The sequence below is a fragment of the Homalodisca vitripennis genome, chromosome 1 (assembly GCF_021130785.1).
Source record: "Homalodisca vitripennis isolate AUS2020 chromosome 1, UT_GWSS_2.1, whole genome shotgun sequence".
In the NCBI taxonomy this organism is placed as follows: Eukaryota; Metazoa; Arthropoda; class Insecta; order Hemiptera; family Cicadellidae; genus Homalodisca; species Homalodisca vitripennis.
Genome location: NC_060207.1, coordinates 57,922,821 through 57,946,972, shown reverse-complemented (window position 1 = coordinate 57,946,972; position 24,152 = coordinate 57,922,821). Strand labels below are relative to the sequence as shown.

Genomic DNA, 24,152 nt, shown 5'->3' with positions numbered 1-24,152 from the left:
CACCACCAATAATCATATTAAACATGTTCTGTGATACAGACACAAAACCTGTTTATACTGTACCGCCTCTAGAAGGTAGCATTGAGCAACTGCAATATTAGCCTAACCTTAATGTGTTACTTGTCCTCACCACCAATAATCATATTAAACATGTTCTGTGATACAGACACAAAACCTGTTTATACTGTACCGCCTCTAGAAGGTAGCATTGAGCAACTGCAATATTAGCCTAACCTTAATGTCTTACTTGTCCTCACCATCAATAATCATATTAAACATGTTCTGTGATACAGACACAAAACCTGTTTATACTGTACCGCCTCTAGAAGGTAGCATTGAACAACTGCAATATTAGCCTAACCTTAATGTCTTACTTGTCCTCACCACCAATAATCATATTAAACATGTTCTGTGATACAGACACAAAACCTGTTTATACTGTACCGCCTCTAGAAGGTAGCATTCAGCAACTGCAATATTAGCCTAACCTTAATGTGTTACTTGTCCTCACCACCAATAATCATATTAAACATGTTCTGTGATACAGACACAAAAACCTGTTTATACTGTACCGCCTCTAGAAGGTAGCATTGAGCAACTGCAATATTAGCCTAACCTTAATGTGTTACTTGTCCTCACCACCAATAATCATATTAAACATGTTCTGTGATACAGACACAAAACCTGTTTATACTGTACCGCCTCTAGAAGGTAGCATTGAGCAACTGCAATATTAGCCTAACCTTAATGTGTTACTTGTCCTCACCACCAATAATCATATTAAACATGTTCTGTGATACAGACACAAAACCTGTTTATACTGTACCGCCTCTAGAAGGTAGCATTTGAGCAACTGCAATATTAGCCTAACCTTAATGTGTTACTTGTCCTCACCACCAATAATCATATTAAACATGTTCTGTGATACAGACACAAAAACCTGTTTATACTGTACCGCCTCTAGAAGGTAGCATTGAGCAACTGCAATATTAGCCTAACCTTAATGTGTTACTCATCCTCACCATTAACCATATTAAACTTGTTACTGACACAAAAACTCATTACAATGTATCATCTCCAGCAATCAGCATTAATGAATACACTGACACATAAATAAATATTGATGGTGGTCTCACCTTCAAGGGTATTCCTCCTTCCGTCAGCACCTATGAGCACATCAAACTCGTACTGTGACACAGGATGGTCTGGGGGACTAGTAAGTGCTCTCCATCCTATTCCTGCAACACAATCTTTATTTTATTTCAATGTTTTTCTTGAAGAAATATAAAAATATAAAGTACGCATAAGATAATTGCCTTCACACGACCTCTCGCGTGCAGGAAGGAGTGAAAACTATCATGTGTTAATACAGTTTCTACAAAAAATGTAATATTTGTGATGTAAGATGAAAATTAAGTAGTAAAAAATCTGAAACCAGGTCCTGATGTACATATACTATTTCCATGTGACAGTAAATGTACAGTACAATTTTATAAAATACTACATATTAAAAGTAACAATTTTCCCTCATTTTAAATATTTGTTTTATTTCATGAATACAAAAAGAATTTTTTGGAATTGATAATGTTAAAATAATTTTATTTATTTTGTACCTCATAGCAATATGTACCTCTTATATGTATATGTAAATATATTTTAAATTTGTATACGTGGCTATTATAGCCTCATTTAATTTTCAATAAACATTGAATAGTAAAAAGTATACTTGCTCTGCTGGGCCTCGAACCCGGATCTCTCACTTACCGGTTGAGTGTTACCACTACACCATAGAGCCCTCACTTTTTACAATTCAGTTATTCTGTATTTGACTATTTCCGTCACATATGTGTTTAAATAAGCAAACTAACATATGATCGGAATGTCCCATGATACCAAATATACCATGCTTTGACACTCTTATTCTCTCACTGAATAAATATTTTATTTCACGACAGTGTTACATAATATTACCGTTTCTAAATGCTTGTACACTATAGAAAGTTCTCAAAATTTAGCCATTTTCAACATGCCCACAAAATAATTAAATTGTTTAATACATCTTCTATATTTATACTTAATTTTGAAGATGTATAAAACTGATTATATATTTGAATTAAACTTAAGTTAAGGAATGATTTACTTACTTTCAGACTGATCTTCTGGTGGTTCAAGTAAAGATTCAAAACCAACACCTTCATGAAATTCCACCCCAAATATTAATGCAACTTTTAGTAGTATACACTGAAGCTGCCTAATACCTGAAACATAACAGAGTTACTTATTAAAGTGAATTATTTTTAAATATTTAAAATGAAATTTCTTAAGGAATTGGAGCCACAACCTTTTTTAGTTGTGATTTCAATTGTTTTTTACATATATATATATATATATATATATATATATATATATATATAAAGCTCCAGATAAAGTGACAATAACTGAATAAATACTATTGGATTAGTTTTTTAAAATTTAGGTTTAATAACAAGTACCATAGTATTAACCCATCACGTACATGCTATCTTTCACAACTGCCATTGAGTACCTAATCTGGTACACACCGGACTTTTGTAAGGTGTGTTGTGCAGCCTATGGAGTATACGCTGCTATGCATTTCATTATTGCGTTTTTATTGTTTGCCTGTCTTGGTGGTTTGTTAAATTTGATTCAGGATTGAACAAATACCACAGATTATCATGTACCTCATCGGGCACATGATTGCTTAATTTTTATGGTAAATTATTTTTTTTAGGTATCCCTTGGAGTACAGGTGAAAAATTGAAAAAGATTATGATATTGTTTCTGTTCAAAATTGCGAAGCCTACATATCTTTCTCGTTATACTTAAAGTTTGACGTAAAAAACCAATTACGGTTTTTCCCATTATTACAGAAAAATTCGACTGCAAATAAAAAAGTCCGGAAAAACGCTAATGTCATTAACGTGTTAACCTTCATATACTCTGCTCAAAATCGGCAGATTAAAAGTGTGATTGAATTGTTTTTGAAAATGTAAAACAATTATTAAACAGAAATAATGATACAATACAACCAGTAGTAGTAAAATACAAACTTCAAACAAAGGAAGAAATTATAAAAAAGGCATCTAACAATTTCATTAACAACACACCTAATTAAATAACACACACATTCTATCTATTTAATCCATCTGTAATCCTACAATATCTATCCAATAAAATTTAATAAAAAAGGGGTTGTGGTAATTTAAATTTGATACTCAAATTTAATATTACCACCTGATCACGTTTATAAACTTTGGAACAAGTGGTTGTTTTGGGGTCTGGGGATCATGTTGGTGAAGTTATGCAGAGATTTTCAGTAAGTGCTACTATGAGGACAGTTGCAATAGACCAATTTTGTATAAAAATATATAACAAAACGAAATTTGAATATTTAGATTATTACATTTTCTCCAATATACCTAAAAACGGTAAAAATAAAATATTTATAACTGGTATCTAACATTTTAATGAATCATAAAATCTGGATTAATAATGCTTGCTGTACCATAAGTAATTTACATAACTTCACTTCTTTTAGCCAGTAAATCAGACATGTCTGAAAAATTCTTTTCTATGTGTGTGTCTGTATGTTTGTCCGCTATTTATAGAATACTATCTCAAGAATGGTTTTATGCACATTGGAGATATTTAGCACCAATGTTGGCCTATTCAAAAGTAATGCACAGCCAGAAGTTAGGTTTTTCACTCCACTCTTTAGACCGGAAGTAAGATCTATCCACATGAGTTTGTCCATACATTACCTTGAGAACATTTTTGACGGACAGAGAAGAGATTTAGCACTTACGTTGAATAGTAAGACACTCTACCTCTTAAGACTGAAAGTGAATTATAACGGCCGAAAGTATACACTTTTTTACCAAAGAAGGCTCCTGAGACATAAATATATACTGTATATATTTTCATGATCTGAGCAACAAGATAAACTCAATTGTAATACCAAAAATAATTTTAATAATTGTAATAATAAAATTGTAAAAATAATTGTAATAATATAAAAATATCTTCAACAGCTGTAGATTACAAGCATCAGAAAAATACTTTTTGATTGCAGTATATTTCTCGAACCTACATATGTATTGTACATACAGGGTCTCCAAAAAAGAATGCCAAAATTTTGAACAGGAGTTTACTTAAAAACTATTCAAATAATTAAAATCATCAAATTAAAGTTGAAATAATTAAGTTTTGTTTTCCGTGTAGCATGGGAGGAATCATGGACCTTGGCATGCACAGAACAGCTGTTTGGTAGCATTCGGCTATTGTTGGTGACACGCCTAATGCCAGTCACAACTACAATGTTTAAGGTGCAACAGAAGGCAAAGTGTGTTCTGTGGTATGCAGAATTGAAACCGATTGTTAGTGTGGAGTGTACATTTCGAGTTACGTATCAAGGTCAAAATTCACCACATGATAAAGCGATTGTGCACTGGTTTAACCAGCTTTGTGATACAGGAAGTGTGTTGAAAGGTCATTCAACTGGCCGGCCAAAAACAAGTGATGACAAAATCGAAGAAATCCAACAATTTTGCATCAGAAGCCCGAATAAATCAATTGCCCAACGACGTACTGTTTTGATATTGCAGAGCAACAAATGGAGCTAACATCAAAACGTAATAAGATATGAAAACGAAACTTGTTCTATTCTCATTTGACACTTTAATAGTTTTTAAGTAACATCCGTTCAAAATCCCTGCATTCTTTTCGGAGATCCTGTATTTTCCTGATGGTGGGAACAAGGGGCAATTTATTACCATATTAGAAATATAATTAATTTGAACCAGAAATGCTCCTACTTGTGCAAAACCTAAAATAAGTGTGAGTCATAAGATCGTTTAACTTGAAGAGCTTGTTACGGCTGTTCAAGCCGTGGGATTGATTGATATAATAATACAGCTTGGGATTTAAAAAGCTAAATACCATCAGAATAAGCTTCTTTGCTTTGTGGCATTTGCCCACAAAGGGAACTTTGGAAACTCATTTAACTTCACTTCAGTGGATAACACAATACAAACTTACTTATGTGATCAATAGATCCAGCGCAGAATTTTCCGAAGAATTTTTTAGCACCAAGAGCGCGCAAGTCTTGAATAACGAAAGGCCACAGATGTAGAACGTTGTTTCTAGACATGCGATCTCTCTTCTCCACGACAACCACCTTGGCTCCCAACAACTGGGCCTCGATGGCAGAGCGTAAGCCACATGGACCACCACCAATCACCAGAACCTGTCAGTCAGTTACAGTACTCATTGTTTATGCTATCAGAAAAACAATCATGTTAATCCATACGCAAGCAGAACATTATCAGTTCCAGATATTGTCAGGTTAATTAATTACAAACTGTGCATAGATTCTGATCTCTTGGTCTAGAGATCATTAAAGATGATGTGTTATACGTTCATAGTTGCATTACAATGTTCACTATTGATGATTTTGATAACGTTCATAAAAAATAATTTTTATGGATCTGTCAGACCATTTTACATAATTAAGACTTCTTCAGAAACATTTCTAAAAAGCAAAAGGTTTAACTTGAATAAAAAATCATATAACTCTTTATTTTATACTTGAAATAAAAACTGAAAAATGACTCTTTAACTAGACATGAATGTGGAATTTTCATAATACAATACAAATATAAGCCTAAAAACAGCAAATATGATTATTAGACAATTCTACACAATATACTACTTATCTCAAAGCTCTGAAGCATAAACTGTACTCAAGTGAAAAAAATAACAAAAGAATAACAGATCCAAAAAGGAACACAGAAAAGTGCTATCCACACCCTGGAAAAGCAGATATGTCAAAAGTACAGGTACCAGTTAACCAGTACCTGTATGGTACCAAGTTAAAGAAAAACCATGTCTAATCCTAACAACCAACTTAATGGAATTACTATTAAAATTCCAGCAGAATTAAAACATGACAAAAGTTTCATTACCACACTAGCAGACAAACACTGCAATTCAGTTGCACTACAACTATATCAATATCTATGTAACACTTAGGATATAGTAAAACAAATCTAATTAGTTTTGTGTTGAAGGAAGAAATAATAGAAAAAAATAGTACAAAAAACCAGGGACAATTTTTATATAAATCCATCTTTCAAACACAAAACACATCAAAAGTAGATTATCATCTCTACCAAGCTTACAAAAAACCTATAAACATAAAATAATTCTTCTATAACATTATATATATATATATATATATATATATATATATATATATATATATGTACATATATAATTTCAATAAACATTGAATCGCAAAAAGTACTTGCTCCGCCGGGAGTCGAACCCGGATCTCTCACTTGCCGGGTGAATGTGCTACCATTACACCACAGAGCGCTTACTTTTTCCGATTCAATTATTTTGTATTTGGCCGTATCTGTCACATAAGCGTTTAAATAAGCAAACTAACATATGATCGGAAGACCAAACACCTGTCAAACGACTTTTATTTACGTTTAATTGTATAAATGGCAATAGCCTTATTTAATTTCAATAAACATTGAATCGCAAAAAGTAACATATGGTCTTCCGATCATATGTTAGTTTGCTTATTTAAACGCATATGTGACAGATACGGCCAAATACAAAATAATTGAATCGGAAAAAGTAAGCGCTCTGTGGTGTAATGGTAGCACATTCACCCGGCAAGTGAGAGATCCGGGTTCGACTCCCGGCGGAGCAAGTACTTTTTGCGATTCAATGTTTATTGAAATTAAATAAGGCTATTGCCATTTATACAATTTATGTATATATATATATATATATATAAAATCATTCTAGTTAGGATATGTCCCAACCAAACTTAAATTCACTTAAATGTATCTCAAATACCAAACGAGGCCTAATGTAGACAACAGTAGTTTTCGACCATTCGTACTCATATTATGGTTGTATAGTTAAAGGTTATTTTCTTGACTTCAACAAGGCCTTACACTATCAGTCACGGTTGTCTTCGTGAAAATCTTTAAGTACAGAGGAAATCAGTAGGGTGGTAGTACAGTTATTTCACAAAAATGAAACCGCATTGGTGTATAATCAATAATTCAAGGGAAAAGTATAACTACAGTGACTCCCAACTACACTAATGTTTTAAATACAACAAGACATGAGCTGCTGGATTGTACTCTTGTAATTCACAGACACATCTTGTATGTAGTAGCTGGTTGAATAAACAGGGATCACTATTGAGTTAAAAGGAAAACTCAACCTTCAGTTCCAGGCCCCTCCTTACCATTCATTTCTTCTCTATTGTCATTCTTTTTCTTTGTTGTTTTTACTAATGTTGCTTAGAAGTAGAAGGCTCAATTTTAGGCCCCATACTATCTTACCTATTAAATAATTTACAAGTAACATTCAAACAATAATTTGGATAAAAATACACTGTCTTTACACTTTCGAAAGAATTAATGAACAAAGTTTTAGTTAATATAGAAAGTCCCGACGACTAAAAGGTGATTTGTCCTACAGATTTGTCCTGTACCTTCAAACAAACTAGATTCTCCTGACTTTAATTACTAAACAGTACCTACTTACAATTCAAAAATTTTACACTAGAAAGAATTTTGTACCTCAAGATTAAATTATTTTAACAAAAACAACATTTTAAACCTGAAGAACAATTCAAAGGATTGTTTTAAAAGTAAACTCCATATACCCCAGGTAGATCTCAAACATGACTGCATTCCTATTCCCTTTAATATAGTGGCTCCCTCAATTAAAATAAGTCTGTACTTTACTAGTAGACCCAGTTTAGATCCTAGTTTGAAGACTGAGGGAAATAAATTTATTATTTAATTAAAGTTTACTAAATAAATCACTAAATGTACTTACTCGTGTGTTTGGACAAGCCTTTCCTCTGTTGTAGCATTTGTGAGCTGCTCGCTTATCGAATTTGTTCCATAAAGCTTGTGCTTTCCACGATCTTAACTTTGCCTGAAACAAAAATTGTGACTTCTCAAGAAACATTATAATATTGTTTATTTAAGCTTATAATAATAACGAAAATATAGATTTTTTAATTCCCTACGGTACAACTTATAATAGTAGTGGAAGTTATTATTAGTTGGTGAACAATATCTACAGGTATCTTCTTCTCGTGGGGATAGTCTCTGTTAAATAAAGAAGGCGAATGTGACACTTGTGCTATGATTTAAACTAATTTTAGATTTAATTTATTATCTATTGTTCGATCACTTAAACTAATTGCGTAGTCACATTGTATGTAAAAAGTAGCTAACTCACTTTGAGTTTGGGGTAGAAGTGAGGGAAGTTTGTTGGTTTTATGTGCAAGATGTCACAGAGATGCCTGAAATGGCCGAGGATAGTCTTGAGGGTGTTGGCCGAGCAGAACTGGTCGAAGACATCGGCGGCGAGGGCAGAGTCCGGAGACACCATGGCCTTCCGGGGATGATCCATCGCCGTACCTCGGTGCTTCTTTACCTGCGGACAGAACAACCAATGAGATGTCAAGTTTTCATGACACTATGACAACGTATTGTACAGAAACCCCAGTTTCATAATCACCCTAACAAAAAGCTTACAAGAATAAATACTATCCCACCGCAAAGGAAGAGAGCCCACCACGGCAATGTGCCTAATGTAACTGGCCGACTCAACTGACCACCGAGGGGTAGACACAGAAGCAGTGAGGTGAGGTGAACGCTCTGCCCGGCTATCGCCTCGCGGTAGCACAACACACAATAAATCACCAAGACTCGTTAGCTGCCCGGGAGGATGACAGATTGCAGCGCGATAACATCACAACACTCTGCTGATAACAGCTAGACGAGGACAGTATCGCCCATTCATGTCATTCATGGTCAGATGAATGAACGAACTTTTCTTTGTTTACCACAAAGGAATTCGTAATTTGTAGTTGCTGAAAGAAGGAACTCTTTGTCATGGGTGATGACGATAGACCTAAATAATTTATCAGAATGTACTGGGCAGCCATAAACATAGATTGCTACGTTACATAAGACGTGCATACAAGACAATTCTATCATTTTATTGTAGCTATTGAATCGTGACTGTGCGCAGTAAATCATCCGAACTTTCGACTGCATGCACAAGTTATTGTGGCCTAAAAGGCTGTTTGTTGTAAGAATGCAACAACTAACCGCATTCTGCAACAATGATCTTAATTTTTAAAGTAATGTATTCGGAGATTAAGTAACTTTGTTCTTCCATAAGTTCACAAGAACCACTATTAAAATTACAACTAACCGGAGTTACACCTATTTGTAAATACTGTTGCTAAAATATTTGATTTAAATTTCAAAGTGATGATTTAGCAATGCAGGACACAACATCTAAGAAACTTAGAAATCTAAAATAATTCAACATTTTAAAAATCTTAACTAGTACGATAGTGCTCTATACTTCTGCCAAATCACTAATAGCCTAAAACAGTGATTATGTAATAAACTCGTAAAATAAATCCATATACTATATTTTTAGTTTTTAAATGCAATTCCTTATTGTAAACATTTTATAAACAAGTATGTATGCGAGTAATGTAAAGGAAGAAGAGTGCGTGACAGCAAACAAGGTCTGGACATCCCCGTGCCGACTCGCCCGAGAGAGATGGAAGTGCGCAATACGGCTCGCGTGCTGCCGCCACGAGGGCACGACAGTCCGCCCGACACGCTAGGCTATGGTTACGTGTTACGGTGTTGGCTGGCTGTTCATGAAATGACCCTTCAGATATTTCCACAGGGTAGAAATCGTCTTATATACTTGCATACCGTGAGAATTAAGTGTGATAAGATTAATACCGGTACAGAGAAATTCCACCTTCCTCGCCACACAAGATTCTACATCTTAGATTTTCTTAGAATTTCTCATATATTGGAAGAACACTTATTAAGATTGAGAAATAGCTGTTTTTTAATGATCTTTGTATAAAGTAATATTCGGCAGTTTTCAGTTAATGTTTTTCAAATATATAAACATTTTTTTATCTATATAAACCTGACTTTCCTTCATAATGCATCGCTACGGTTGTGATAAAAGCTCGCACTCCGGTCGTAATGATAAAGTTCAGCGACTGAAATCGTGGCAGGAAACTTCCCACCACAAACACAATGTATGATGCACGGGAGGTGACAGGATCAGGACCAGGATGTTTTGGGCCATTATCCGGTCGGTAGACGAGAGCGGGCGATCACCCGCCGTAACGTCGAGGGTGGGGCAGGAAGTTAACTGACACCGGCAGAGGCAGTTCACTGTGTCCGTACCGTACCCTCAGTGTAAACACGCAGTGTGGGCACGCCGCGCCGCGCCGCACCGAGAATCAGGGATGCTGCCAGATACTTACAATGTTAGCAAACGTTATAGAAATTACAGGAATTCTCCGACGAAATGTCAACGAGACTATCATTGACTCGTTGTGTCGTCATGTCAGCAGCATAAATTGTGTTTCAAAAGAATAGAAGCATCCGAGCTTGAAGTGCATCAGAGAAAACCTCCCTCTACAAACCTATGCTTAGTTCACTATTCACGCTGTACTTCGTGAGCTTCCGCTAATCTAGCAAGCAGTAAAATGAACAAAAATGGTAACATCTTCTACTGTTTTCTTTATAAAGAGGTCTGAAATTTTTGTAACTAATGAATTCAATGTGTGAACATGAATCCAAAGACAGATGAATTTGATCACACTATTAGACACTGGTGAATCGAGAGAAAATTATGATACTGGTCTTTGTCGTGCACAAAAATTAGAAGAACTAACTAATAAATTCTTTGTTAATCAACACAGCCTTTGATACAACAAAGAAGCAGAACACCCTTATTGCAATACTCGATGTAAAATCAGCTTTATGTCAATACAGGAAGCAATGCAAATAACAAATAGAGTCTCCCTTGGAAGTATCCTGTTGGGATTCATCATTAAAATAAATGTGTTATTTATAAATGCTTCTCGATAATACCTTGAAAGTTTCCTCAATTTACATAACGACTCACATAAAATACTTCATGTAATAACAAATCCATAAACATTACCTCAGGTTATGTTGTACCAACAGGTCAAGTACTGTGTGTGAGCTGTGTGACAGATCATACATTCCGGTGAACAAAAAATAAAAACATAACTCAATCGTTTAAATGTACAAGATGAGTTTAAAACCTGTTCGAATTCTGATTTCATTTAACGTTTTATAGATTACGTTTAACTGTTTAATTTGATACTTAATAGTTATACTACTGTAGTTTTTGTACTTCAATATACTTTAACACTTCCCTCCCTTATTTTACTATTAGGGAAGTTATTTCATACAAAAATGTTTTCTTTAAGAAATTAATGTATGGGTTTTCTTACACTATTTTTATAAAGTGTCTATCTTAAAATTATTCTTAAAAGCCATCAGTTAATAGCAGACCTACATATCTGGACCTTAAAAGTGTACACTTATTTACCTATATAGCCTATTGACTTTTAGTCCTAAAATTATACAATGCAAACTGTATCATATTGGATACTCATACATTTAAGATGGTATAAACAATTTACAACACTTAGTATCCATGCATATAAACTTAAACACTACATAAAAATCAAAGTACTCTAATGTCTATCTGCTTGTTAGTTCGATATTCATACTTGTATCCTATAAAATATTTCAAACAATTAAAACATTATAACTTTATTGCAATTAGATAAAAACCAATCTGAAATGGTATTTACTATTTCTAATACTATTCATAACGATAACCATAGAAATCTAAATAGACGTGTAAATACTCTAAAGTAGTTTATCATGTATCAAAAGCTAGTGAGTTTAATCTTTGTAATGGTTTATTATCAAGTACCTCATACAATTCTAAAATAATAACATTATTGCAATTATGTAGAGTGGGCCAAAATTCTCATAACAATGAAATATTTCCTAAGAAAACTTTGAAGGAATAAAATCGAATAAAAGTTGTACGATTTAAATAACTCCTATGCATTCGTCATAGAGTTTTTATTTTCATGCGGTTTTAAGGAGATTTTATGGTGACTGGTTTTTTTTTAATTGGTGCGCATATTTTTCACCAAGGGTTCATGTTTTAAATAACAAAATAAAAATCTTGTATTTGAAAACTTGTTTGTAATCCTGACTCCGTTAAAAGTAGTAAAGCAGTTTAAACATATAACATGATAATTTTTTGTATGAGCAAAAGTCCCAAAGTGCGAATAATGAAATAAAAAAAAACTATTATAACAGTGTCAAATTACTTTTAGCAGATTATGAATTTATGGACAAGTATGCGTTTTTTGCATTATATAAAAAAACACAATTAAAAATAATTAAATTAACTAAGCTAAATTGTAAATCGCTGTGTAAAGCGGACTAAAGACTTATAATTCCTTATAAATTAATATTACAGTTACAATGGAACCAAAAAAGTTTGATAATGAATTTTAATGGATATGAAAATGCTTTTAAAATTTAAACCATGATTTAGGACGTAAGAAAGAATAATTGGTGCATGATTAGTCACCAACCATGCTTCAGAATGTAAATTAAAATAGTTAATCTCTAGTCTTTGCCAAGATTGTTTCAAATTGATTACACATTTTGTATATAACTGACAACTAAAAAAGCAAGATAATAAAATGTGCTCCATTCAAACAACGAAATTCATACTACGACCAATTATTGTGTAGCAATCTAGTAACACTCCACATTAAAAAAACCTGCTCACTATGACAACATTACAGATTAAGTTAAAATCCTGAAACTGTATACAACACCAACCAATCCAATAAAATAATATCAGATTTAATTTGTTGGTAACTCACATTCACATGATTAACCTGCACAGTATCCAAAAATAAACAAATTTGTCTATTCTGGTCATTTTTCTGTTTGCCATCATGGTTAGTTCTAAAACATCTTAAAAAACTCTTCAGCAAAACCGATGTGAACATTTTATAATTTTATTTTTACTTATAAATATGTAAGATTATGTTATTATTATTGCATAGTAACCCCATAGTTCTGAGATATTTTTAAAACATCAAGTCTCTGGGATTTCACGAAGTTAGTTTATAACCGATTTAAAAATGTATACTTTTTAATAAATGCAAAAGTTGCCTTAATAATAGAACGTGGCGTGACATCGACCCAGAGGGGAGGACGCCGACTAACCTGGAGTATGACCATGACTGTGACCGTGTCGAATGACCGGGACCGTGGTGTACTACTGGCTACTGTGTGAAGTGTGACGCATGGACACGGGCACGGGTCGCGGAGAGGCGAGACGCCAAGCGGGTCACCAGGTAGACCTGGCAGGCGTCACACGGCACGTGACATCAGGTCGGGTCACAAACTCCTTAACTTAGAGCCAACTGTCTCCAAACCGTTCATCATATTTCCCACTACCACCAGGTAGACCTGGCAGGCGTCACACGGCACGTGACATCAGGGCCACAAACTCCTTAACTTAGAGCAGGCGGGCACGTGACATCAGGTCACAAACTCCTTAACTCAGAGCCAACTGTCTCCAAATCGTTCATCACATTTCCCACTGGGTCCTGGCAGGCGTCACACGGCACGTGACATCAGGTCTTAACTTAGAGCCAACTGGCAGGCGTCTGACATCAGGTCACAAACTCCTTAACTTAGAGCCAACTGTCAAACCGTCATCATAATTCCCACTACCACCAGGTAGACCTGGCAGGCGTCACACGGCACGTGACATCAGGTCGGGCCACAAACTCCTTAACTTAGAGCCAACTGTCTCCAAACCGTTCATCATATTTCCCACTACCACCAGGTAGACCTGGCACGTCACACGGCACGTGACATCAGGTCGGGTCACAAACTCCTTAACTTAGAGCCAACTGTCTCCAAACCGTTCATCATAATTCCCACTACCACCAGGTAGACCTGGCAGGCGTCACACGGCACGTGACATCAGGTCGGGCCACAAACTCCTTAACTTAGAGCCAACTGTCTCCAAACCGTTCATCACATTTCCCACTGTCACCAGGTAGACCTGGCAGGCCTCACACGGCACGTGACATCAGGTCGGGCCACAAACTCCTTAACTTAGAGCCAACTGTCTCCAAACCGTTCATCATATTTCCCACTACCACCAGGTAGACCTGGCAGGCGTCACACGGCACGTGACATCAGGTCGGGCCACAAACTCCTTAACTCAGAGCCAACTGTCTCCAAATCGTTCATCATATTTCCCACTGTCCACCAGGTAGACCTGGCAGGCGTCACACGGCACGTGACATCAGGTCGGGGCACAAACTCCTTAACTTAGAGCTAACTGTCTCCAAACCGTTCATCACATTTCCCACTGTCCACCAGGTAGACCTGGCAGGCGTCACACGGCACGTGACATCAGATCGGGTCACAAACTCCTTAACTTAGAGCTAACTGTCTCCAAACCGTTCATCACATTTCCCACTGTCACCAGGTAGACCTGGCAGGCGTCACACGGCACGTGACATCAGGTCGGGCCACAAACTCCTTAACTCAGAGCCAACTGTCTCCAAATCGTTCATCACATTTCCCACTGTCACCAGGTAGACCTGGCAGGCGTCACACGGCACGTGACATCAGGTCGGGGCACAAACTCCTTAACTTAGAGCTAACTGTCTCCAAACCGTTCATCATATTTCCCACTATCACCAGGTAGACCTGGCAGGCGTCACACGGCACGTGGCATCAGGTCGGGTCACAAACACCTTAACTCAGAGCCAACTGTCTCCAAACCGTTCATCACATTTCCCACTGTCACCAGGTAGACCTGGCAGGCGTCACACGGCACGTGACATCAGGTCGGGCCACAAACTCCTTAACTTAGAGCTAACTGTCTCCAAACCGTTCATCATATTTCCCACTATCACCAGGTAGACCTGGCAGGCGTCACACGGCACGTGACATCAGGTCGGGCCACAAACTCCTTAACTTAGAGCTAACTGTCTCCAAACCGTTCATCATATTTCCCATTGTCACCAGGTAGACCTGGCAGGCGTCACACGGCACATGACATCAGGTCGGGGCACAAACTCCTTAACTTAGAGCTAACTGTCTCCAAACCGTTCATCATATTTCCTACTGTTACCAGCAACATAAAACAGAAATAGACTAGTGAGGAGACCTGGAACCAAGAGAGGACAATCTTCATCACCAGAAGCGGCACAACACTGACCCCATTGATTGGTTATAAGACAGGTGGACGATCTCCTTCACCTTCTGCACCTCAAGTGGTCCTAGCTTCTCACACCACATGAGTTAGCTAGCCTAGCTGCAGACATTCAGCTGATACATACATACATTGAAAAATTATATGAGGAGATTCAAAATATTTACATTTCCAGGGGAATCTGATAAGTAAATACGAAACATCTTCATCCTCGGGAAGAATTAGTATGCACGTCTATGTAACATCCTATTTTAGTACATGATCTTTGTACAGGTCTATATCTAAAGAGGGATGGAAACTTTCAAAATACCCCGGGAATATTAAAACAATAAGTAATGTAAGTTAAGTAATCTAGTTAATTAAAAAGACATGAGAAACTAATTCGTTTTTCTGTGGAGTCAACATAGGAAATTTATGAGTTTCGTGGTATAAAATGTTAAATAGGTAACTTTTTATCTGAATATATTATTAATCTGAAGTTAGAACTGAAGTTGGTATGTACCTAAGATACTCTGTTGTTTGATTGTCTATCCAGGATAATCATTGTGACCTCAGAGGATAGGTAGATAAAGAAAACAGGAATCTAAATAACAGAACGTCCTGGATTCCTATGTAGCAAAACATGGTGGTTAGGATTCAAAGTGATGCCTTTCAGACGCATTGAGTTCCCAAAGGCTGAAACATCACCGAGGATGGAGGCTCACAGAAGCCGGGACTCTATAACAAGAAGCTCCAATAGGCCAGATAAAAGGCAGAAGTCAGTAATTTACAAACGAGTCTTATAGAAGAACAAATACCATGAGATCCTAGAGGTTAATTAAAACTATCTTTCACTATTTTAACTATTCCCATATGCCATATTTTCAAACGATAGAAGATGTCAAGAGGTGAGGTAATAGAGCCAGTGAATTTCAGAAGTCTCAGAGTCGGGAAGTTACAAAGAGCCTGTTGACGCTGTAGGTCTGAGGTTTCTACATCACTAACTATCTTGTGTCCTGTGAATCAATTTGTTGGATTCTAGTTAAGATGAAACCATAGGTGCTATAAAATAAACCCATCATAGTTAGTAAAAAATGCACACGATTCTCAGAGGTTTCATCTTACTATTTTTCAATGTTTTTCATATTACGTTATGTTTGTAAACTTCAAATATAGATTCTAAATTTACCAGAATATACTGAAAACCCCTGTCGATGTTTACTTTTTCTTTTGAGAACGCGCAACATCTCTGTAAGAATAGTGCTACAAAATAATTTTATTTAAAAAAATTCTAATTTGAACAGCCTGTCACTTAGCCTAGCCCCAAGCTTTACTGTACCTCTCGAACTGCATACTAGCTAAATACAGCTCAGTCATCTCGACAATAAATTGTGAAATACCAAGTTCTTGTTCCCGGAATTACTCCCAGTTATTATCAATTTGAATACTGAACCATTTGAATATTGAATCACTTAAAATACATAATTCCTGAGACTTGGACTTCGAAGCAGAAGGTGTAAAATTATCTCTAAAACCACACGGAAAACTTGTATTAATTAGGTTGTATAAGTCACCGAATTACAGCATAAATTTTGATATCAACACTATGGATTGCACCGAGCCCATAACCCAGCGGTTCCATGATACTTGCTCGTCCTTAGGTCCAAAACGACCTGTGAACTCGCCGACTCGAGTGACCGTGAAGTCAAGCAGAGCCATCGGAAACGTTGTCACAAACATCTCAAACACCTCAGTCTCTCTATTTAGTGCGGCTATCTCTAACCTTTTAGTGCGGGAGGTTCTGGTCAATGGGTCAATGTATACACACTTGACACCGTGTCCTCGACGGTAACCTGACGGACAGTTGTTCACCCAGGAAACATCACAAAACTCAACAGGCATCTTAAAATGTAGTTGCCCAGATAAAGCACAGGAATTTAATAGTCATAGACATGTGTTGCCCTGTTAAAAAGTTCAAATTAAATAATAACAAAAATACCTGGGGTACTTCTGGTATTTTAAAGTCACGAGAAAGTCTTAAGTTTTTATCATTCGATTTTTGTGCGAATAAACAATAAAGAAATTAAATTTTTTATCTAAATTTAAAAATTATTTACAAAAAAGTTATAAGACCCACAAAAGCTTATGCCGTACTATTAAGGCATTAATCATTGCAACGTTTCAAAATCAGCCTGAGCATAATAATAAACATTTCAAAAATGCTAGTTGTCAAAGGGTCCAATTTCCAAAAATAAAACCAAGTTAATTGAAGATCCATTAGAAAATTTTAATAAATTTATAAATTATTTTTCGTCTGTTGCGTTGCTAGATCTATCATTTCAAGAACATCGCTCCCAAATTATCAACTTAAAAGAGCCGACGGCATCTATGGCTTAGACTACTGAGCGAGGCGAAGGCAGGCCCGCTACACAGAGACTGAATCCTAAAAGAATGTGTAATAGCCTACCGATGGGATGTCAGTCTGGCCACTGAAAAGATGCTCTAAATATACTTTGACTCCAATCATGCCTCTCATCGATTTCTACTTTGTACATGGCACTTTTCCGTCACTCTTACACACAAAAATAACACACTCTCTCTTACACTTGTACAGTGCCAAAATAACACAAGTTTTCAAGAAGGACGATCCTTGCCAAGTCGGCAACTACCGTCCTATTTAAATTCTGCCAATTTTTGAAAAAGCGTTCTAGTAAAGAATTCAAAGTTTCTTGGAACAATTTGGAGTGTTGTGCTCAAGTAGATTTGGATATAGAAAATATAAATCCACAATTCATGCGGACACAACACTCGCGGAAACAGTCGTCGATGACTTGAAAAGAAGAGAACATGTGCATAGCATATTTCTAGATCTTTCCAAACTTTTGACTGTGCGTAACACATGAGACACTCGAAGTCTGTCACATGGATAGAGAGCGTGTTTTCAGACATCGCATGTTGTGCCGAATAAAGTCAAAATGGCCTTGAAGTCTCAAAGGGATCGATTTTTGGATCTAATACTTTTTCTTCTTTTTAAACGATAAGCTGATCTCATCAATCCACGATGGGAAATTGGTTCAAATACGTGAATGATACGACTCTCTGCATCAAATCTTTCTCAAGATAAAACTTGGAAGTCAAATTTCTCTCAATTCATGCATTCAAATTTTTCTAAGATAAATTTGAAAACAAATAATTCCAAGTTTCGTGTTCTTTATTTCTGTAATCGGCAGCAGTTGAATCCAAATTCTCCTATTGTGATGGTGGATGAGGTTCTCTTGGAGGATGAAGATTCCACAAAGTAACTGGGGACATACTGTTTATCTGGAACGAGCATATAAACAGCTTTTGTTCTAAAGTTACCTCAGCCATCTGTGCTTTACGCAACTTGGAAAATTTTGGTTCTCTATGAGTCTTGAGGATGGGTAGAGTATTTAGACCACAAAAATAAGCAGTGCAAATAATCTCAAAAATGAAATCTAGATAGTTATGTAAAAATGCCTTCAGGGAACTAGGATTGCTGACTTTGCCCTGCCTCAATCTCTTCAAGGTGACCTGTATTGTATGTCGAAGATGTTTTTTTTATTCAGAGCAAGGGTTGACCGTTAACAATCTAGAGAGGACAACTTCAACGACATAGAACTACCAATTCGAACGCTTGCCCTTACACGTTGGTGTCAGACTGATCAGTCGTCATAAGAAATTCCAACACAATGCATTACAATTCAGAGCTTGTCTCAAACGCCTATATTACTTGGTTGCCGAGTTTACGGTAAGTCGTTGGGGAAATTAATGAATAAAAAACTAATTGGCACAAAACTTTGGTTTTAATGTCAAGAATTAACTATGAAAGGGTGAACCAAAAGTTTAACTTTGTATGAGTCTGAATCACTGTTTTTCCATCATTACTTTTATATATTTACTGACAATTGTTTGATGGTAGCAATGCAATGTATTGATTGTTTTTATGAAATAAAGAATATTATTATTTTATTTTATCAATATCCTGTACAATAATTGGCAATCTTGGTGAACGATCAGGTTGTGTAAGTAAAAATAATTAATTTGTGAATAAATGAACAATCATAGAATAAGCTCTTGTAGAACTTCCGCGGTCTGAAATACAGAACATTTGAGAGGTATAAAACATGTTTAAGTGGATTGCAATACTTTACATAATTACATATAATTGTCTAATTTGTTTCAATTTGCCTTAACAATGATATTAAAAAGAATTAAATGATCTAGTTCAAGAATTAGAGAAAGTTTCTCTATATGACCAAGACCTTTTGCTTGCCAACACGTTACCGACATACAAGTTAGTCTGCCTGCGCCCATTTCCGGCGGAACTTGAGCAATATTCAAGCCGCATTCCGTGCTACAACCATCTTTCTGTGACAAGCATAGCATCAACATTCAACTATCAAGGCCAGTAACCAGGAACAAACACGTCATCCGCCGTCACCACTTTGACATACCAACAAAGACATTTTGGATGCACTATTTATAACATTACAAAATTTAAATTTCTCTGAAAAACGAAGAAAATTTTAATAGAAAATAAAGATAGAATAAATATGATCCACTTTGTTTATTTTCATAGGAAGAGTGAGTTACCGTTTCAACCCATAAAAATACATATCTCAAGTGTACATATAAACATCATAAACATATAACATGGTAGAATACCTTATAACATTATTTTTTATAAATAAAAGGTAAATTATTATTTTTAGGGGCATTTTTTGTTATATAACATTCTCATGTGACGAGGCTTTGACATCAAGTGCACCTGATTGAGATCGGTCAGACCACAGCAAGAGTAGCTAAATCAACAACAAAGAGTAGCTAAATCAATAACATTCCAGAAGCGTGTACAGCAAAGAGCAAATAAAGAGAGAAGAGGAATTTGTCTATTTATAAGCATCCTGTTTGCGTCAAGCGAGCGGGAGTGGTGTGAGCCCACGCGGTGCCATCTGCACTCCACCCCTGCACTCCTGATCCTGCACTGACATTGATACCGTGATTGTGAAACTAGACTGGGGAGAACCTGACTAAAACATTTACACTGAAGGATTAGATTTGCAAGGAGATACGACAAAAAAGTTGATGTTTAAATTTAGCAGAGAAGATCACTAGAAATCCGGTTTATTAGTTGCATTTATACGATGAGAGAGCCAGCCATACACGTGCAGAAAATAAATCGTAAGTTTCCGTCGTGATAATATACGCATTTCAACACGGTAAAATACGGAATATCGTATGCTCCGAATCTTTCAATAAACTTCGTATTTACTGATAAAGAAACTTGAATGGAACTGTCAACAGACATGACTGCCTGTATTGGGGTGACGTAAACCCTCATTGGATGGTTGAGAAATGTACCTAACGCCAGCAGAAGTTAGTTATATGTACGTATACGCGGGTATTTTCAGAAGCTAGCTTGTAGGATCATTTTATATACATATATATATATATGTATGTATATAAAATGATATATATATATAAAACATTACAAAGCCTGTATATATAATGTGTCATATCGGAAACGGCTCCAACGATTTTCATGAAATTTGGTATGCCTGGGATTTGGGGGCGATAAATCCATCTAGCTAGGTTTTATTTTGAGAAAACATTTTTTCAACATTTCCATGAAAACCTGCTACACAGTCAATACATATATTAATCTCATTTAAGCCTCAGCGTCTTAGCTATGCCGGCTTCGCTGTGCACTGGTTTTTATCGTCAAAGTACATGATTGGACCTCCCCGGGATTTGAACCCGTGATATTTCGGTTAGAGAGCCGAGACTATTAGTCTAAGGAGGAGGACATTTTTTATTTCTATGTTAACATGCTATAGAAATGACATCTGGTAAATGTGCATCTGAAGTATCACAACAAGAGTAGTAAGCCAATCCTCACAGCTGATGTTTCATCAGAAATGCCAAAGAGTAAAAGTTTTGTATAAATTCACGAAGGTTGAACCCGAAAGGAACTTTTGATTGTAATATAAGTTGGTGAATAATTTCAATGCTTTTAAAATTAAATCTATTTATCTATTTCATATACTTCGTCCGAGCAGAATGGTCTCATGATTTAGATTTTTCGACATCTACTAGCGTGCTATACGCAGACATATTATTTGGTTACAAGTAAAAACTTTCTATCTCTTTATCTACTTGTGTGACAATGATATAACCACAAGGTTTATGTGTCTGATATAAAACGCTAGCTCTAGCCTTACTAGAGGTCTGCCACAGTAGTTATTTATCTGTGACACTCACCAAACACTCATTGAAGGAGCCATGAAATACCGAGAGGCACTGACATCACACAACACTGTCAACGACACATCTGTCACTTCAGGGTTGGGTTATTAGCGTCTTAGATCACAACCCATGTGCGCCTGTGACACAGGTGCCGCAGAGGGAAGATTGGTGGACCACGTGATGGTCATTGATGAGTGAAACACTTTGATCTCGACGGGGACAAGGACTGTGAGGGCCACAGCTGTAAGCAAGGCGAGATGTGACGAGTCCATTGCTCACTTACATGTAACAGTTGCCAGCTCGTACTTCAGTCACTACTGTGGTTTATAGATTCAGGTACCGCAGACGGAAGATTGGTGGACCACGTGATGGTCATTGATGAGTGAAACACTTTGATCTCGATGGGGACAAGGACTGGGAGGGCCGCAGCTGTAAGCAAGGCGAGATGTGACGAGTCCATTGCTCACTTACACGTAACAGTTGCCAGCTCGTACTTCAGTCACTACTGTGGTTTATAGATTCAGGTACCGCAGACGGAAGATTGGTGGACCACGTGATGGTCATTGATGAGTGAAACACTTTGATCTCGATGGGGACAAGGACTGGGAGGGCCGCAGCTGTAAGCAAGGCGAGATGTGACGAGTCCATTGCTCACTTACACGTAACAGTTGCCAGCTCGTACTTCAGTCACTACTGTGGTTTATAGATTCAGGTACCGCAGACGGAAGATTGGTGGACCACGTGATGGTCATTGATGAGTGAAACACTTTGATCTCGACGGGGACAAGGACTGGGAGGGCCGCAGCTGTAAGCAAGGCGAGATGTGACGAGTCCATTGCTCACTTACACGTAACAGTTGCCAGCTCGTAATTCAGTCACTACTGTGGTTTATAGATTCAGGTACCGCAGACGGAAGATTGGTGGACCACGTGATGGTCATTGATGAGTGAAACACTTTGATCTCGATGGGGACAAGGACTGGGAGGGCCACAGCTGTAAGCAAGGCGAGATGTGACGAGTCCATTGCTCACTTACACGTAACAGTTGCCAGCTCGTAATTCAGTCACTACTGTGGTTTATAGATTCAGGTACCGCAGACGGAAGATTGGTGGACCACGTGATGGTCATTGATGAGTGAAACACTTTGATCTCGATGGGGACAAGGACTGGGAGGGCCGCAGCTGTAAGCAAGGCGAGATGTGACGAGTCCATTGCTCACTTACACGTAACAGTTGCCAGCTCGTAATTCAGTCACTACTGTGGTTTATAGATTCAGGTACCGCAGACGGAAGATTGGTGGACCACGTGATGGTCATTGATGAGTGAAACACTTTGATCTCGATGGGGACAAGGACTGGGAGGGCCACAGCTGTAAGCAAGGCGAAATGTGACGAGTCCATTGCTCACTTACACGTAACAGTTGCCAGCTCGTACTTCAGTCACTACTGTTATATATAGACTGTAGGTGCCAAGTTGTCACCTACATTATAAAAGATGTACTTGTTGGACTTTTTTATATGTCTTGCATATTTAAAGCTATATAATACATAGTGCCATCTTCTAACAACCTGCACACATTTATGTATTAACATTCCGGATACAAATTTTTGTATTCATTATGAATAAACGTTCAAACACCTTTAATGCACGCAACAAATGAAATGTCTGAAATCAAATTAAAATCATGATTATACACAGAAAAGTTACATTGCAGCATGAAATATAATATATTTATCACTTTAATATAATTACTGGTTGAATGTGTTAGTAGCATTTTCATAATCTTTTTGGCAAATGTTACTAAACTTAAAAGTCACAAAAATTAAAAATTAACCTTTTTATTTTTGAGGCATTACGACACAGCACTCCATGCAACACTTCTGATGTAAGGGATCATAATGTATGATATATTTCTGGGTCAGTCTTCTTTTCGTACCTTACGGGACTTTCTATTTTTACTTATCAGTTATTTTTAATTTTGTTTTGCATGAATTAGTTTTGGTACTAGTACAGTGCATACCGAGTTTATGTTATACCTTTGATTTGAATAGGCGCTGTTTTGTAACTGGTTCTCTCTCTCAATCCTTCTCAACCCTAGGGCCTGCCACTTGGCCTCACCAACCAGAGATTTATTCTGCATTGCCATACCGCCCATCCGCAGGACAGACAGAGCTTCATTCAGCAATGTTCTCAATCTTTAAGTTCGGTGCTCCAAAAATTATAATAACAGAAAAAAGTTTAAATAAGCCGACAATTTTTTTGTATATTCAATATATTCTTTTGTTCATCTGTGAATTTATATTTTAAAGGCGATATATTAAATTCACAATGTAAAGTGTGTGAAAGAATTTTGACATAAATTATTAAATATTCAAAAAATTACATAATAGGTCAAAAATTATTTTAATATAATCTGTGTTTATATTTACTACAAGGTGTCGTAAATAATGTGAAATCAAGCTAGATTTATTAAAATTACCAATAAATTTCAATAATAGTTTTAAAAATACGGCTACACTAAGTCTTTAGTCCTTACCAATCAGTGTTAAAACATTGACTCAAAACCAATATTTAGACTTAACTCTGTGAACAGTTGCGTGTTAAGGCAAACAAACAGGCTAAAATAAACCAAAATAATGACAATTTACTGCATTCTATATCACTAAAATTATAACGTTTATGTCAGAAATATTTAT

The 24,152-nt window shown here is 36.5% G+C and overlaps 1 protein-coding gene across 8 annotated transcripts in view; it reads right to left on the bottom strand.

Moving 5' to 3' along the window:
- LOC124362172 (F-actin-monooxygenase Mical) overlaps window positions 1-24,152 on the bottom strand; it is a 194,167-nt gene that overhangs the window by 94,982 nt on the left and 75,033 nt on the right. For all 8 annotated transcript variants that reach the window (XM_046816485.1, XM_046816457.1, XM_046816447.1 and 5 more), the window contains 5 exons: window positions 8,302-8,499; window positions 7,891-7,992; window positions 5,059-5,266; window positions 2,145-2,258; window positions 1,137-1,238 (listed from right to left, as the gene is read on the bottom strand). In XM_046816485.1, coding sequence (XP_046672441.1) covers window positions 1,137-1,238; window positions 2,145-2,258; window positions 5,059-5,266; window positions 7,891-7,992; window positions 8,302-8,475 — 700 coding nt within the window. In that variant the 5' untranslated portion in view covers window positions 8,476-8,499. The remainder of the gene's footprint in view (window positions 1-1,136; window positions 1,239-2,144; window positions 2,259-5,058; window positions 5,267-7,890; window positions 7,993-8,301; window positions 8,500-24,152) is intronic.